At 41.1% G+C, this 18,739-nt stretch overlaps 1 protein-coding gene across 7 annotated transcripts in view; it reads right to left on the bottom strand.

Moving 5' to 3' along the window:
• The window catches only part of LOC139584752 (CAP-Gly domain-containing linker protein 2-like), a 75,330-nt gene that overhangs the window by 14,235 nt on the left and 42,356 nt on the right, over window positions 1-18,739 (bottom strand). For 4 of the 7 annotated variants that reach the window (XM_071416982.1, XM_071416957.1, XM_071416941.1 and 1 more), the window contains exons 5-9: window positions 14,282-14,495; window positions 11,690-11,887; window positions 1,600-1,703; window positions 1,031-1,091; window positions 344-448 (exon numbers count right to left, since the gene is read on the bottom strand). In XM_071416982.1, the coding sequence (XP_071273083.1) occupies window positions 344-448; window positions 1,031-1,091; window positions 1,600-1,703; window positions 11,690-11,887; window positions 14,282-14,495 (682 nt within the window). The remainder of the gene's footprint in view (window positions 1-343; window positions 449-1,030; window positions 1,092-1,599; window positions 1,704-11,689; window positions 11,888-14,281; window positions 14,496-18,739) is intronic. The other 3 variants (XM_071416973.1, XM_071416992.1, XM_071416964.1) reach the window with 2 other exon arrangements.

Below are 18,739 nucleotides of genomic sequence, written 5' to 3'. Positions count from 1 at the left end.
GTATTTAGCAACGACAGAATAGCGGAAGACTTTAGTGTGAGTCGTCAGGCTTGAAATTTGTTTCTCTCAACATGAAACCTAATATCTGTACAGAGCATTCCTGGCATTGGTAAATAAATCAGGGCAATGGCATCCAATTCGGATTGTAGTCTATGCTGTTTGATGACGTAACTGACAGTATTTTCTGTATGAGTGACTGAGTTTGGAGACAGGTGCAGGACAGGAATGATAAGGATGTGTGCTTTCAAGTCCCACAGCAACCAAAACAAAAGATACAGGGGAGAAGCGCAAAGGATAATGGATACAGGCAAGGGCTCTAGGATGGGCTAGCTTCTCCAGTTACCCGATTCACCTCTAATTCTTTCTGAAGCTTTTCTGCTCTCGACTTTTCGAGGAACAGATTCTGCTCAAGCTGCCGAAAACGAGCATGCTCCAATTTCGTCTGAGTCTACAGAGAGGAAAAGAGAACGGAGAGAGACCAGAGGTAGAAAAAAAGACAAGACACAGAAACCTGTACAGATTGAAGAGACTGTGTGAAAAATACACATCACATGGGATTTTCTGTAACAGCTGTCAAAAGATTGGAGGAGGATAGACATTTACATTTTAGTCATTAGAATGAAGTGCCTTGCTTAAGGGCATATTAGTCAGATTTTTCACCTAGTCAGCTCAGGGATTCAAACCGGTGACTTTTCCGTTACTGGCCAAAGGCTATTAAAACCACTTGGCTACCTGCCGCCCCTAAACATTGAAAATGTGAAACGTCCCTCTGTCTATCTTTGCTCACTTCTTGGTTTAATCGCTATATGTTTGACACAGGCTATTGGTCACTCTAACCTAATTGAGCATCATAGTGTCGATTGCTACTAGCCTACTACTCAATATCTTTCACATTACACTATAAAAAGAGCAATTATTTTGCTAAAGTAATCTTATAAAGTAATCTTATAAACACACATTCTCATCCCTTCAAAACATGTTAATCAAACTATTGTTGATCTAAGCTTTTTACCAAAAGGTAGATAAATACCTCAAGGTCTCCTTTGGTGATTGACTCTTCCTCCACTCTGAACTGAAGGTCTTCCACTTTCCTGTAATAACACGTCGGCCACAAGGTGTCAGGGAAGTGCCACAGAAGAGCATCACGACCCAACAAATGGTTTCTAAAACAATTTACAGTACAGTGACTGCATACATTTTTTACATGCATATTTGAGCCCTGTGGGGAATGAACCCACGACCTTGGCGTATCTAGCGCCATGCTCTTAACTGAGCTACACAGTACCACACCTGGATCAAATACATACGGACAGTGCATGAAGTAGAATTAAATAGGTGTGGGTACTCATCATAAAAGGTGCCAGTACTCCAGCAGTAGAAAATTAGAGGAGTCGGACTCAGTACACTGTACAGGAAAGCATTGTCCCACTTCAAGAACTACATACAGTATGTCAATTCAATCACTCGAGGTACACTTGACTGAGCTTGCCCTGTGCAATGGAATAGTCCCAAAAGTGCTAAATACTCCCACAGCAATTTAGTATTTATATATTTTTGTGCCACAAATGAATCATTCCATAGAAATCTCTGACACTGTACCTTTTCTCTTCTTCAAGCTGATTGGCCAGCTCTACTTTGTCCTTCTGAGTGCTTGCCAACAGAGTTTTGACTTGCTGGAGGTTGCTTTCAGTCTCTGTGACATACTGTAATCAGAGGAAAAAACATATCAGGGATGAGCTATACCATGCTATCACTGAGTGCTTTGACAAGTTCTCAGTAAGTACACTTACCCATACTAATTTAGGCCTGGTTTACGTGTACAATGAAAAGAAACATTGATGAATGAATCATGCTTTATTTGTCAAGTTGAGTAGATTTCTTTGTGAAGTCTGTAGATTACACAATAAGGGTCAGTTTCCCAGAGGGTCGTTCCACCTCAAAAAGCACAAGAAAGAAGATTTCGACAGCCGCCATCTCAGATTGTTCTGAAATCGTTTCTGTTGTTAGGAACATATAAGATTAGCATTCCTGCAACATTATTTTGATGAAATATAATTTGATCTCTGAATTAAGCTAATTGATTGCACCCAAATCGTCACTTTTAATTTATAGGATTCTTATAACATTCAATAAATATATTACCTAACATCCGATTTGGACCAAACCTTTTTCTAACAATGAGTTAAACATTTTCAAAATGTATCTGTCTGACAAGTAGTATGGAGCTGTGGCTCTGAATTTTGTTTCTTCATCCTATGTTATGTATTCTCAGTGAATTTGGTGTGTCCCATCCAAAATCCTAATGTTATCAGGTTCTGACCACTACGTGGCGCTGTTCCTGCTATTAGGGGAAAAAAGTTTGTATTTTCAGGTCTCTCCAGAGATGTTCGATCGGGTTCAAGTCCAGGCTCTGAATGGGCCACTCAAGGAAATTCAGAGACTTGTCACAAAGCCACTCCTGTGTTGTCTTGCATGTGTGCTTAGGTTCGTTGTCCTGTTGGAAGGTGAACCTTCGCCCCTGTCTGAGGTCTTGAGCGCTCTGGAGCAGGTTTTTATCAAGGATCTCTCTGTACTTTGCTCCATTCATCTTTGCCTCAATTGTAACTAGTCTCCCAGTCCCTGTCGCTGAAAAACATCCCCACAGCATGATGCTGCCAGATCTGTGCCATGCTTCACCGTAGACCAGAGAATCTTGTTTCTCATGGTCTGAGAGTCCTTTAGGTGCCTTCTGGCAAACTCCAAGTGGGCTGTCATGTGCCTTTTACTGAGGAACGGCTTCCGTCTGGCCACTCTACCATAAAGGCCTGATTGGTGGATTGCTTCAGAGATGGTTGTCCTTCTGGAAGGTTTTACCATCTCCACAGAGGAACTCTGGAGCTCTGTCAAAGTGACCATCAGGTTCTTGTTCACCTCCCTGGCCAAGGCTCTTCTCTCCTGATTGTTCAGTTTGGCCGGGCGGCCAGCTCTAGGAAGAGTCTTGGTGGTTCTTAACTTCTTCCATTTAAGAATGATGGAGGCCACTGTTCTTGGAGACTTTCAATGCTGCATAAATGTTTTGCTAACCCTCCCCAGATCTGTTCCTCGACACAATCCTGTCTCAGTACTCTACAGACAATTCCTTCGACCTCACGGCTTGGTTTTTGCTCTGACATGCACTGTCAACTATGGGACCTTACATAGACAGGTGTGTGCCTTTTCAAATTGTGTCAAATTAATTGAAATTACCACAGGTTCTCAAAACAAGCTGTAGAAATATCTCAAGGATGATCAATGGAAATAGGATGCACCTGAGCTCAATTTCGAGTCTCATAGCAAATGGTCTGAATACTTATGTAAATAATAAAAACCTGTTTTCACTTTGTCATTATGGGGTATTGTGTGTAGATTGATGAGGATTTTTATTTATTTAATACATTTTATTATAAGGTGTTAATGTAGCAAAATGTGGAAAAAGTGAAGGGGTCTGAATACTTTCCGAATGCACTGTATATACTGGTTGTTGGGGTGGGATTGGTGTGGGGTGTGGAGGGTCCGTGATTGGCTTTTGACCATTTCTTTGTCTTACTCATCGTTAAAAAACACTTTGGATGTTAGGTACTATAATTGAATATTATATTATTAATAATTATTGTATCCTATCAATTAAAATGGCCAATTTGGGTGCAATCAATTAGCTTAATTTCTCAGAGATAAAATTATATTTCAACAAAATGTTTCCGTAATGCTTATCGTATCTGTTTTTAACTACAGAAACAATTTCAGAACAATCTGAGATGGTGGGTATCATGGCTTGCTGAAATTTTAAATAAAGGTAAAAACAAAAAAATATATATATATATATTTAAATGACATGGAACAACCCCAGACACAGATACATTTTAGTCCTGGACTAAAAAAACTCTTTCAATGGAGAATCACTCAAAGCACACCCCGGTGCGAACCAGAGCACATTAGATATGCTTTCCTGCAAGTGTGTGTTTGTGTGTGTCATTCAGTTCCAATGAACTGCACACACTACTACAATACCATTATTTCAATGGATAATCACCATTGAGAATGCTTTTTAGTCTTGGATTAGGCTTAATCTGTCTGGGAAACCAGACATATATGTTGTCAACTTCCATATCTAACAGATTAATTTGTCTGACAGATATGCAGTTGCTTTTCTCTTAATTCAGTCAAGAGCCCAGTCATTGCGTGACTCATCAACATGTGCAGACTCATTGCGATGACATATTAGGACATTTCCCTGGTTGAGTCATAGAGTGGGTGCTGCTGATTTGGCTGGTGTGAGTGTGTAGTCTGCAGTGACCGTGACAGCATGCAACTACAGATGTAGGATCTTAATTTGAGCCAGTTATTTACAGCAGGAAAATAGTCCTGCAGCAACAGGAAATGTGAATTATTATGTGGATTATAATTAATGGATTTTTTTTGTAGGGCTTGATATATTTTGAAGTGGAAATTACAAACCTTAGAAGCCTTTTTAAATCTTGAATACACTACAAGTTTGCATTTCCTGCTGTGCAAAAAAATTCTCAGCAACAAAAGAGTGATCAATTTAAGATCCTACATCTGTATAATGACAACCTATTCCCTATGTAGTGCACTATATAGGGGATATGGTGCCAATTCAAATGCCCCTGTCACTGCACACGACATGCTCACACTCAAGTGCACTATATAGGGAATATGGTGCTATTTTGGAGGTAGCCACACTGTCACCACTGTGCTTGCACGGCCCAACGGCTTTTATGGCTAATTTCCATCATCACCCGTGTTGGGATTATTCACTTGGAAAAGTAATATATTACATATTACTAGTCACATTTAACAAAAGTAAAGTGTTACTTTAGAATATTTCTTTGTGTGGAAAGTACTGCATTATTATTAGTTATATTACTTTGTGGTAGTTTCATGAAAAATATCTCAGTTTGTTTGACTGTCGGAGGGAGCAAGGCAAGCCGCGCACGCTTTACCAAAGATAAGCGACTAACTAACTCAGGTTTGATCACTAGTTTCTCCTTTCATCTGTGGCGCTGCTTTCCTGTACTAGTCTACAAGTGATATACACTGAGAGTAGAAAACATCAAGAACACCTGCTCTTTCCTTGACAGACTGAGCAGGTTAAAGCTATGATCCCTTATTGATGTCACTTGTTAAATCCACTTCAAGCAGTGTAGATGAAGGGGAGGAGACAGCTTAAAGAAGGATTTTTAAGTCTTGAGAAAATTGAGACATGGATTATGTATGTTTTTCCCTTCAGACTGTGAATGGGCAAGACAAAAAATTGAAGTGCCTTTGAACGGGGAATGGTAGTAGGTTCCAGGCGCACCAGTTTGTGTCAAGAATTGGGTTTTTCATGCTCAACAGTTTCCTGTGTGTATCAAGAACGTTCCAGACGCCTCATAAGTCCTTAACTGGCAGCTTCATTAAATAGTACCCGCAAAACACCAGTCTCAACGTCAACAGTGAAGAGGCGACTCCAGAATGCTGGCCTTCTAGGCAGAGTTGCAAATAAAAATACATATCTCAGACTGGCCAAGAGACTGGTATTTTGCGGGTACTATTTAATGAAGCTGCCAGTTAAGGACTTAGGAGGCGTCTGGAACGTTCTTGATACACACAGGAAACTGTTGAGCATGAAAAACCCAATTCGTGACACATTGGTGTGTCACGCCCTGACCTTAGAGATCCTTTTTATGTCTCTATTTTGGTTGGTCAGGGCGTGAGTTGGGGTGGGCATTCTATGTTTTGTTCTGTGTGTTGTTAATTTTCCTGCCTAATGATGCCATCTATTTTGAGAAGTGCACCAGTCACTCCTGCAGCAAAGCACCCCGACAACATGATGCTGCCACCCCCGTGCTTCATGGTTGGGATGGGTGTTCTTCGTTTTGCAAGACTCCCCCTTTTTCCTCCAAACATAACGATGGTCATTATGGCCAAACAGTTCTATTTTTGTTTCATCATACCAGAGGACATTTCTCCAAAAAGTACAATCTTTGTCCCCATGCTTTTTTATGGCAGTTTTGGAGCAGTGGCTTCTTTCTTGCTGAGCGTCCTTTCAGGTTATATCGATATAGGACTCGTTTTACTGTGGATATAGATACTTTTGTACCTGTTTCCTCCAGCATCTTCACAAGGTCTTTTGCTGTTGTTCTGGGATTGATTTGCACTTAGCGCACCAAAGTACGTTCATCTCTAGGAGACAGAACACGTCTACTTCCTGAGTGGTATGACAGCTGCGCGGTCCCATGGTGTTTATACTTGCGTACTATTGTTTGTGCAGATGAATGTGGTACCTTCAGGCATTTGGAAATTGCTCCCAAGGATGAACCAGACTTGTGGAGGTCTACAATTTGTTTTCTGAGGTCTTGGCTGATTTCTTTAGATTTTCCCATAATGTCAAGTAAAGAGGCACTGAGTTTGAAGGTAGGCCTTGAAATACATCCACAGGTACACCTCCAATTGACTCAAATTATGTAAATTAGCCTATCAGAAGCTTCTAAAGCCATGACATCATTTTCTGGAATTTTCCACGCTGTTTAAAGGCAGTCAACTTAGTGTATGTTAACTTCTGACCCACTGGAATTGTGATACAGTGAATTATAAGTGAAATAATCTGTCTGTAAACAATTGTTGGAAAAATTACTTGTGTCATGCACAAAGTAGATGTCCTAACCGGCTTGCCAAAACTATAGTTTGTTAACAAGAAATTTGTGGAGTGGTTGAAAAACGAATTTTAATGACTCCAACCTAAGTGTATGTACACTTCCGACTTCAACTGATATACACAATGGATAGTCTATTGGTCACGTGAGTGTACAGCATATTGTCACGCCCTGACCTTAGAGATCCTTTTTACGTCTCTATTTTGGTTGGTCAGGGCGTGAGTTGGGGTGGGCATTCTATGTTTTGTTCTGTGTGTTGTATTTCTATGTGTTTGGCCTGGTATGGTTCCCAATCAGAGGCAGCTGTCAATTGTTGTCTCTGATTGAGAACCATACTTAGGTAGCCTGTTCCCACCTGTGTTTGTGGATAGTTGTTTTCTGTTTAGTGTTTTTCACCTTTCAGGACTGTTTTCGGTTATTCCCGTTGTTATTTTTGTATTTAGTGTTCAGTGTCAATAAACAAACATGAACACGTACCACGCTGCGCTTTGGTCCTCACCTTCTTCCACGAACAGCCGTTACACATATTGCACTTTCACTGTAAATATGTAGGCTATTGCACTTTCAAATTCATTTGATTGTGTATTGTTCTGTTTTTATATACCGTCTTTTTAAGCACACAAGCAAATTAATTCCCCCCTGGTGGGATAATAAAGTTTTTCATTACTTTCCCTTTAAGGGGCGCAGGTTAGCGTTTTTAATCACAAATATTGTTTTGGAGGCAGCTCTGCAGATTGGCCACTAGCTGGCACAGCCACAGTCATAACATCTGATTTTAAACCCAACCTTAACCCTAACCACACTGCTAACTCTAAGGCCTAACCTTAAATTAAGACCAAAAAGCAAATGTCTGATTTCATACATTTTTACAATATATCCAATTTTGCAGGTGGCCCATCTAGCGGAAATCGCTTGGTTCTGCCTCAAGGACAAAACTCATCCCAATAAATGTCAACCTGCTTAAGAGGCATTAGAAGAGCCAAAATGAATATAACATATTGAACGACATATTGCAGGATAAGTCAATGTTAGAGTTTACATAGCTGGCCATAAATGGATGTTTCATGTTTCTTTATGGATTGGTTATGCAGGCTTCTTCTTACCCATCCCTTTCTACTACAGATAATATGATTAGGCTATATCTTTTCATTAAAAAAAACAAGTGTCAGATTGCCAGTCATTCCAGTCTGTACACAAAACTTATCCTCCAAAAACTTGAAACCATTTTACAGGACAGTACCCATCCCCTTCACTCAAAACTCAGTCACAGCAGCAGCCGTAAAAGTGGAAAGAGACTTCTTTAAGACCACCAGTGGCGCATTTATAGCTCAATCTAATTCGTGCTGATAAAAAAAAATCCATCGGTCTAACGGACACATGCTCAAACTCGCACACTTTTGACAGACTTAAACATCTGCAAATTATCGAGATATCAAAGTGTCACCAACATAAACCTCAACAATAGGCCTATAGCAAATGTAGCATATGGCACACATTTTACAAATGCAAATAACACTTTTCGGTAGTGCTCAAAGCATGCAATTCCCGAGAGCAGCATTTATTTTTCATCTCGAAGCATTGAGCCCAATCAGTCCTCCATGACAACAAAATCATAAACAACAGTGTAGTAACAGAGTTGGCTAGTCCTTAGTTTTTGTGTTATGCTCATGTAAAACATTTTGGCTAATCTATATTTCCATATTTCCCATTCACTTGAAGATCCAGTGGTATTAAATATATAGACTGGTGGCTGATTATTGGTCTATACCAATTATCCTTCCCACCGTCTTGATCAAGCGCTGAAGCTTGACTTGGTCTTGTGCTCGTATGTTTCCAAACACGCATGTCAGACCAAAGGACAGCACACTCTGCAGGACATATTCGTAAAAACAGTTGTAGGATATGGCAATCAACATTAAAATGGTTCAGTTTGCGTAAAAAAAACATTGTATGTGGCAGTTTCTTTGTCTTTGCAAGGATACAGTCATTGAATTTCAGTTTGTCTATTTCAATTCCCAGATATCTATACGTGGTCACTCTATCGACGGATTCCCAATTGAACTTCGTAGGGGATAGTGCAGTTCCATTCCTTCTAAAATCAATTTCAATCTCTTGATTTCTTAACGTTTATTTCAAGAAAGTTATCTGCGCACCACTGGACGAATTGCGCACCACTGGACGAATTGCGCACCACTGGACGAATTTGACAGTTTCTCTGTCAAAACCTTGGTCTGGGTGGAAAAACCCACAAGAGCGGTGTCATTTACATATTTAAAGAATGTGTGGGCTGGCTCAGAGGCTTGACCATCGTTCGTTCACATTGTGTACAGGATCGGTGAAAGTCCCCAACCTTGTGACGCTCCCGTATTCACCGTTCTAGATGTGGGGATGGCAGAGTTGAACTTCACATGTTGGGTACAATTCACAAGGAAACTGTTGATCCGCTTGATCAGTAGAGAGTTGACACCCAAATTCACCAGCTTTTCCACCACTGATGTCAATGAATACAATTTTCACTAGGCTATTTGCCTCTTCTAAGTGTTCGTATATGATGTTCAGCATGTCCAGTAACGCATCACCAACACGCCTGGAGGCGCGTTATTCAAATTGGTTTGGATCTAGTTGGGATGAGACACCAGAAATAATGTTTTTTTTGTTTTCATAGGTACAGATGTCAGGGCTACAGGACGTAAGTCGTTCTTTTCTTTTGGCCTGTTGTTTTTAGGTACTGGGACAATCAGCAACTTTTTCCATAAGTCTGGAATTATCCCGCTGTCCAGTGACAGCTGGAACAGCTTCTGGACCGGTAGTGCAAGCTGGTTTGTGCATGCCCAGAGTGCCTTCCTGCTGAAGCTGTCTGGGCCATATGATTTTCTTGGGATGACATGTTTAAAGTGTTGCTTGACGTCATCACAGGGATTTGTATATCAACAGCTGGTATGCTGTCTATACTGTCCATGGTCATTTATGCTGCGATGTAAAATCACCCATGTCAAATCTTCAATAGAAACTGTTCAAAACATTTGCAAAGACAAGGTCATTATCGACAGTCATGCAATGTCTCTTTGGTTTGTAACCTGTGATGGTTTGCCAGACTTTCCTACTGTCATTGTCTTTAAAAACGTTGTCTAATTTGTCTTTGTAGGCTGCCTGCCTTGCACTCCTTGTTCTTGCTTTTGAGTCTGCTCTGAACATTTTTCCTTTCCTCTTTACTAGATTAAAAACATGAGCAGGCGCACACCCAGAAAAATGTGTTTATCTGGAGGTGCTGACTAACGGCAAATAAACTATAAACTATCAAAATAAAGAAAGTTGCACACTCCATGTATAATCTCCCAGCAATTTAATGGGTATTTACCAACGTTTCGCATCACTGTGCCTTTCTCAGGGTAATTTCATGAATACTTGAACCAGGTTATGTAGACAAACAGTGCAATTAGTGCAACCAATGACACTAGTGAGGGGTGTGTCATAATTATTAAGTTAATTAAAATGAATTAGTGAAACTGTAAAAAAAAAAAGTTTATGGCATATTAAATATATTATGCTATTGTTATCATATAGAATTGAATATTGTACATCATATTAGCATCAACATACATTATTGTTTAATTCAATTTCAAATAATTGTTTCATATTTAATTTCATATTTGTTACATATAATCGTTTGGTTCAACCTTAATGTATAATGAGCATCATCAACAGGTGGAACATATTTGGTGTACGCTAATAAGCTGTAGAAAGAATATATCAATTTATAAGACTCATAAAATAAAGATTTGTTCATAAGAAGGGCATGAGATCAAAGTCAATATTCAGACCACTAGGGGTCAATGTTTTAGATATGATATCCAGTAAGCCTCCCTTTGCAGTAGTAGGATTTTGATGTTACCTCCTTTACTGCCACATGATTTAAACACTGGGTTTTCTGGTTGAGGAGCTCTTTAAAATCCCGAGTCACTGTCTTGACCGTCGTATGAATAATTTGACCAAGGCGCAGCGTGAGTAGTGTTCCACATTTTAATGATAGTGAAACTTCGAAAACAACAAAGATATAACAATCGTGAAATACGCAGAACATATAGGCACTCATACAAAACAATATCCCCCATAGCAGGTGGGAAAAAGGACACACAAAGTATGATCCCCAATTAGAGGTAACGATTATCAGCTGCCTCCAATTGGGAACCACACACAGCAACATAGAAATATAATATCTAGAAATATAATACCTAGAACCCCGAGGGCTCTCTATGGTCAGGGCGTGACAGTCACCCACGGTGACTGTTTTATCGTGAAGACAAGCTTTGTCTGGCATGCATTTAGGAACTTTCTAGTGAAATAAATGTTAGCTTATTTCCTGGCTGTGTGCCTTTGACAGCATGGTTGGAGACATAAACGTAGGTATGGCTAGCCAAAGGCCAAGACCCTCTCTGTTTCCGCTATAAATGCTGATTGGTTGAGAGTGCTGGACTTGCTTTCTTTGGCCACGTTAGTTTTGCATCACCAGTGCCCTGGGTGGGCGTATTTTGCATATTATTCCATTGCTCCGTAAATGAAATCTCCACCCAAACAGAGCACCGGGTAATGCAAAAACTAGCGTGCACCTTATCTAGAAAAGAGAGATAACCATGGGAGATAACATTCAGCTTTGAATGGCTTTATGAATTTGAGGCTCAGCTTGCATGAGATTCTGATTCGTCAGAAGTAGCTGACTGACTGATTTGTTTATGAATGATGCACATCTCCAGGCGAACCAAAGCGCATTAGAGATGTGTTTTTTTTACAGTTTAGTGCCGCTTTGAGTCTAGTAAGCCAGTCCCTCCAGGGTTCTGCGATAGAATCTTTTTTTGCAAAATCAACAGTTATTGTGAATTTGACCAATCACCTCACTGTTTCAGCATAAAACAGTGCAATCATCGCAATATTATCGCATAAAACTGACCAACGCAGTACAAAAAGAGGGCTTGCAATTTCATGGCATGATGACAAAAACTGCCACTCAGGTTACTGCCTACCTGCAGGTGCTGGGCCTTGAGGACACTGAGCTCCTTCTCCACCTCACAGATGTGGCTGGTGGCTTTGGCCACCTCGGCCCGCTCCAGGTCCCTCTCGGCCAGCAGCTGCTCGATGTGCTGCTGTTTCTCTTTCAGTGCCTCCTGCAGCGCAGTAGTGCCTGAAATCTTGCGGGCATAGCGCGACGACGTCTCTGTGAGCTATGGAGGGGGAGGGGAGGTTGTGTAGGGGGGAAGGGTGGTTGGATAGGGGAGGAATAGGGGGAGAGAGGGGGGGGAGGTGAGAGAAACAAATAAGATTAGAGGAAATTTGTCTTGCAGCATTGCACTTTTTTTTATACACACTCAATTTAAAAATGCAAGAAAAAGAAAGGGGATTTCATGAATTATTTCTATGCTGCATGAAATAAGGGGCTTTCATGATATTATAATTATTATTATTGAGAACATTTGTCTGGGAGCTTTAGAAAAAAGAATTAGGAGCAAACTAAAGATACTTTTGGTAATGTAGTGTATGTTGACACCTGCTCTTCGAACATCTCATTCCAAAATCATAGGCATTAATATGGAGTTGGTCCCCCCCTTTGCTGCTATAAGAGCCTCCACTCTTCTGGGAAGACTTTCCACTAGATGTTGGAACATTGCTGCAGGGACTTGCTTCCATTCAGCCACAAGAGCATTAAGGAGGTCGGGCACTGATGTTGGGTGATTAGGCCTGGCTTGCAGTCGGCGTTCCAATTCATCCCAAAGGTGTTCGATGGGGTTGAGGTCAGGGTTCTGTTCTTCAGCACTCAGCGGTCCCGCTCTGTGAGCTTGTGTGGCCTACCACTTCGTGGCTGTACAGTTGTTGCTCCTAGGCGTTTCCACTTCACAATAACAGCAAAAACAGCACTTGATCGGGGTAGCTCTAGCAGAGCAGAAATTTGACAAACTGACTTCTTGGAAAGGTGCACGTCTTCCACGTTGAAAGTCACTGAGGTCTTCAGTAAGGCCATTCAACTGTGAATGTTTGTCTATGGAGATTGCATGGTTGTGTGCTCGATTTTTATACACCTGTCAGCAATGGGTGTGGCAGAAATAGCAGAATATACTCATTTGAAGGGGTGTCCACATACTTTTGTATATACCGGATATAAATTCAGACATCTGAACAACAGGCCTAGACCAAGGGTGGGCAACATACGACCCCCGTATTGGATTCGGCCCAAGAGCTGTTCAAATGGTGGGTGCTGTGGATGTGATGGATTCCTTTTTATAATTTTTTTTAAAGATTACATGATTATTTTGGATAAAAATTACACTTCAAGGTCTTAAACTAGATAGAAAGTATGCAGAAGTATGCACCCCCAAATTACTTTTGATAAACAAAGGTCTGAGGTCTTGGTTGATTTCTTTTGATTTTCCCATGATGTCAAGCAAAGAGGCAATGATTGAAAAAGAAAAGGAGAGCAGCACACTCTAGGAGTCCTAACCGACTTGCCAAAACTATAGTTTGTTAACAAGAAATTTGTGGAGTGGTTGAAAAATGAGTTTTAATGACTCCAACCTAAGTGTATGTAAACTTCCGACTTCAATTGTAAAAATATTCCAAAACATGCATCCTGTTTGCAACAAGGAACTAAAGTAATACTGCAAAAAATGTGGCATAGCAATTCACTTTTTTTCCTGAATACAAAGTTTTATGTTTGGAGCAAATCCAATACAACACATTACTGAGTACCACTCTTCATATTTTGAAGTGTAGTGGTGGCTGCATCATGTTATGGGTATGCTTGTAATCGTTAAGGACTGGGGAGTTCTTCAGGATAAAAAATAAACAGAGTGGAGCTAAGTACAGGCAAAATCAGACACTGAGAGATTAATTTACCTTTCAGCAGGACAATAACCTAAAACACAAGGCCAAATATACACTGGAGTTGCTTACCAAGAAGAGAGTGAATGTTCTGGAGTGGCTGAGTTAGTTTTGACTTAAATCTACTTGAAAATCTATGGCAAGACCTGAAAATGGTTGTATAGCAATGATTGAAAAAGAAAAGGAGAGCCGCACACTCTAGGAGCTCAGATGCAATAATTGAATAACCTAATATCCAACGTTTCGACAGACAAGCTGTCTTCATTATACCCTGATGAAGACAGCTTGTCTGTCAAAATGTTGGATATTAGACACAGCTTGAAGAAAAAAAAAGAAAAAATGGGCAAATGTTGCACAATCCAGGCATGGAAAGCTCTTAGAGACTTACCCAGAAAGACTCACAGATGTAATCACTGCCAAAGGTGCTTCTACAAAGTATTGACTCAAGGGTGTGAATACTTATGTAAATGAGATATTTCTGTATTTCATTTTCAAAACATTTGCAATAAGTTCTAAAGACATGTTTTCACTTTTTTATCATTGTGGGTATTATGTGTAGATGGGTGAGATAAAAATATATATGTAATCCTTTTTGAATTCAGGCTGTAATGCAATAAAGTCAAGGGGTATGATTACTTTCTGAAGGCACTTTACATGAATGATACCACCCCATTAGACTGGCAGTTATAGTCATGAAAATACATTGGTTTGTTTATGTCTATGCATGCATGTGTATCTCTCACCAGGCCAGTGCGACTGGGCCGCCCGCCCACCGAGGAAGCCACAGAGCTAACAGAGCTGATGGACGAGCTGCTGGGGCTGTGGGCCAAGGATGACACCCCCATGGCCATGCGCTTGCTCTTCTTGGCCTTGGCCGGGCTGGTGGAGGGGAAACCGATACGGATCACCTTGTGGATGGGTGCGAACAGTCCAAACCTGGGCGGACACTGGAAGTACCTGGGTCAGAGGTAGAGAATGATCGAAATGGGTTTTTAAGGGCTAATGATGATTTGTGGGGTCAAGGAGGCCGACATTTAATGCCAATAATAAATATAATGAATTGTTAACTTTTTGATGAGAAATATTCCCAGACAGCCATGTATCAATACAATTTTGTTTTTAACAATCTAACTACATAACAACATAATGGTAAGAATTTATTTGAATGGTGAATCTCTTGATAAACTGGGTACATCAAGATGGCATAGGCCTACTCACAATATAGATGAATTCATATTCAATAGGACTGTGTGCATGCATTGAGTTATTGAGCTCGTTTTGACTGATTTCATTGGTCTATTGGGCTACAAATGGCAATCTGTTTCCCTTTCATTTAGGACCATAGGCCTACAAGCTAGGCTTCCGTTGCTTCCAGAGGCAGTTTGGAATTCGGTAGTGAATGTTGCAACCGAGGACAGGCGATTTTCACCCACTATGCGCTTCAGCACTCAACGGTCCTGTTTTTGTGAGCTTGTGTGGCTAGGGTTGCACATTTTGGGGAATATTCAGAGGTGGAAACTTTCCGTGGGAATTAACAGGAATATATGGGAATTATATGCAAATGAATACCATTTAATTATTTTTAGCATTGGATATATTTTTTTTACCTTTATTTAACTAGGCAAGTCAGTTAAGAACAAATTATTATTTTCAACGACGACCTAGGAACAGTGGGTTAATTGCCTTGTTCAGGGGAAGAACGACAGATTTTTACCTTGTCAGCTCAGGGACTCGATCTTGCAACCTCGCGGTTACTAGTCCAACGCTCTAACCACTAGGCTACCTGCTGCCCAGGATATATTTACCATATCATATGGAGACAGAAACATAAACCATTTACCTTATCATAAGTAGACATAATTGCAAATGATTAAATCCTTCCAATATAAATTTAAAAAACGATTTAGTTACGAATTGAACTTTAATTAAATGAGTTGACTCTTCACATGGGATGATTTCACTGAACAACAAAAGAAAGAGAATATTGAATGATCCCCAATGATCCATCTCATCTCCCAAAAACGTTTTCAACATTCATCTGTAAAATGATAGTCTAGAAACTAAAGGTTTGGTTTTCTTCCTCTCAGGCTTCCATGTCTTCTCCCTGGACCTCCTCAATATCCACCTCTTGAACATCAGACTCTGAGGCCGCATCTTCACTGTCACTTTCCAACCTTGTTGAGGATGGCTCGTTGTCAGGCTCAGAAAGCCTCAAATTTTCCCAGATGGCCACCAATTTTTCAGTTGCGCTCTGAGGCCGCTGATGTTCGTGGGATTTGGAGGATGATGGAGGCAACAGGGGAAAGAGCCTCAGATCCACAAAGTCCCTTCCACCAGGTGGCTCGTGGCAGACTTGTTTACGTGCTGCTGTGCGTTTTGTTGCCAACCTTACTTTGCTACCTGACAACTTTACGTTTTTTACTTTATAATTACCGTTTATATTTTTTGTTTTTCCCTCACTCAACTTTTTTTCATTCAACTTTTTCACTCCGGACACTTTATCTGGACATGGTTCGTCAGGACTTCCAACAGCCGAAGCTAAGTAGTAACATTAACATGATGCCTTCTAATTGCAGTCGCTGTCCTCATAATATACAGGAGAACGATCGACTTACGGCGAGGATAGCTGTGCTACAAGCCCAGCTTCAGACGCAATCGTTAGGCAAGGGTAATTTCAGTGTAGGAAAGGATGAAACAGCGTCTGTGCCACCAGTAAATACAGATAGTAACGTTAGTATAAATCCCCTCGCACGGTCCCCGCAGCCGGACAACTTTCTCATGGCTTCTGGGGGAAATATTGTAGGAATGCTCAACCGGTGTCGCTCATTCAGCTGACAGAAACTTTCAACCAGTTCTCCCCATTAAGCAGCGAGTCGGAGTCAGAGGCCAAGCCTTCTCTGGTCTCTACTCCTCCCGTTACGGGGTCTGAGATGCCGAAGCTTCCCACCATTAGCTCTAACAAATAGAAAACCCTAGTCATTGGCGACTACATTACCCGCAGTATTAGACTTAAAACGTATCATCCAGCGATCATACACTATTTACCAGGGGGCAGGGCTACCGATGTTAAGGCTAATCTGAAGATGGTGCTGGCTAAAGCTAAAACTGGCGAGTGTAGAGAGTATAGAGATATTGTTATCCACGTCGGCACCAACGATGTTAGGATGAAACAGTCAGAGGTCACCAAGCGCAACATAGCTTCAGCGTGTAAGTCAGCTAGAAAGATGTGTCGGCATCGAGTAATTGTCTCTGGCCCCCTCCCAGTTAGGGGGAGTGATGAGCTCTACAGCAGTCTCACAACTCAATCGCTGGTTGAAAACTGTTTTCTGCCCCTCCCAAAAGATAGAATTTGTAGATAATTGGCCCTCTTTCTGGGACCAAGCCTGGCCTGTTGAGGAGTGACGGACTCCATCCTAGTTGGAGGGGTGCTCTCATCTTATCTACGAAGATAGACAGGGCTCTAACTCTCCTAGCTCCACAATGAAATAGGGTGCAGGCCAGGCAGCAGGCTGTTAGCCAGCCTGCCAGCTTAGTGGATTCTGACACTAGCACAGTCAGTGTAGTCAGCTCAGCTATCCCCATTGAGACCGTGTCTGTGCCTCGACCTAGGTTGGGCAAAACTAAACATGGCGGTGTTCACCTTAGCAATCTCACTAGAATAAAGACCTCCTCCATTCCCGCCATTATTGAAAGAGATCGTGATACCTCAAATCTCAAAATAGGGCTACATGATGTTAGATCCCTCACTTCAAAGGCAGTTATAGTCAATTAACTAATCACTGATCATAATCTTGATGTGATTGGCCTGACTGAAACATGGCTTCAGCCTGATGAATTTACTGTGTTAAATGAGGCCTCACCTCCTGGTTACACTAGTGACCATATCCCCCGTGCATCCCGCAAAGGCAGAGGTGTTGCTAACATTTACGATAGCAAATTTCAATTTACAAAAAACCCAGACGTTTTCGTCTTTTGAGCTTCTAGTCATGAAATCCATGCAGCCTACTCAATCACTTTTTATAGCTACTGTTTACAGGCCTCCTGGGCCATATACAGCGTTCCTCATTGAGTTCCCTGAATTCCTATCGGACCTTGTAGTCATAGCAGATAATATTCCAATTTTTGGTGACTTTAATATTCACATGGAAAAGACCACAGACCCACTCCAAAAGGCTTTCGGAGCCATCATCGACTCAGTGGGTTTTGTCCAACATGTCTCTGGACCTACTCACTGCCACAGTCATACTCTGGACCTAGTTTTGTCCCATGGAATAAATGTTGTGGATCTTAATGTTTTTCCTCATAATCCTGGACTATCGGACCACCATTTTATTACGTTTGCAATCACAACAAATAATCTGCTCAGACCCCAACCAAGGAGCATCAAAAGTCGTGCTATAAATTCTCAGACAACCCAAAGATTCCTTGATGCCCTTCCAGACTCCCTCTGCCTACCCATGGACTTCAGAGGATCAAAAATCAGTTAACCACCTAACTGAGGAACTCAATTTAACCTTGCGCAATACCTTAGATGTAGTTGCACCCCTAAAAACTAAAAACATTTGTCATAAGAAACTAGCTCCCTGGTATACAGAAAATACCCGAGCTCTGAAGCAAGCTTCCAGAAAATTGAAACGGAAATGGCACCACACAAAACTGGAAGTCTTCCGACTAGCTTGGAAAGACAGTACCATGCAGTATCAAAGAGCCCTCACTGCTGCTCGATCATCCTAAATTTCCAACTTAATTGAGGAAAATAAGATCCGAAATCCAAAATTTATTTTTGATACTGTTGCAAAGCTAACTAAAAAGCAGCATTCCCCAAGAGAGGATGGCTTTCACTTTGAGGAAAAGATCATGATCATTAGAAAGCAAATTATGGACTCCTCTTTAAATCTGCGTATTCCTCCAAAGCTCAATTGTCCTGAGTCTGCACAACTCTGCCAGGACCTAGGATCAAGGGAGACACTCAAGTGTTTTAGTACTATATCTCTTGACACAATGATGAAAATAATCATGGCCTCTAAACCTTCAAGCTGCATACTGGACCCTATTCCAACTAAACTACTGAAAGAGCTGCTTCCTGTGCTTGGCCCTCCTATGTTGAACATAATAAACGGCTCTCTATCCACCGGATGTGTACCAAACTCACTAAAAGTGGCAGTAATAAAGCCTCTCTTGAAAAAGCCAAACCTTGACCC

Source organism: Salvelinus alpinus, chromosome 1, assembly GCF_045679555.1.
Source record: "Salvelinus alpinus chromosome 1, SLU_Salpinus.1, whole genome shotgun sequence".
Taxonomy (NCBI): domain Eukaryota; kingdom Metazoa; phylum Chordata; class Actinopteri; order Salmoniformes; family Salmonidae; genus Salvelinus; species Salvelinus alpinus.
This window is presented reverse-complemented; position numbering and strand designations above follow the sequence as displayed.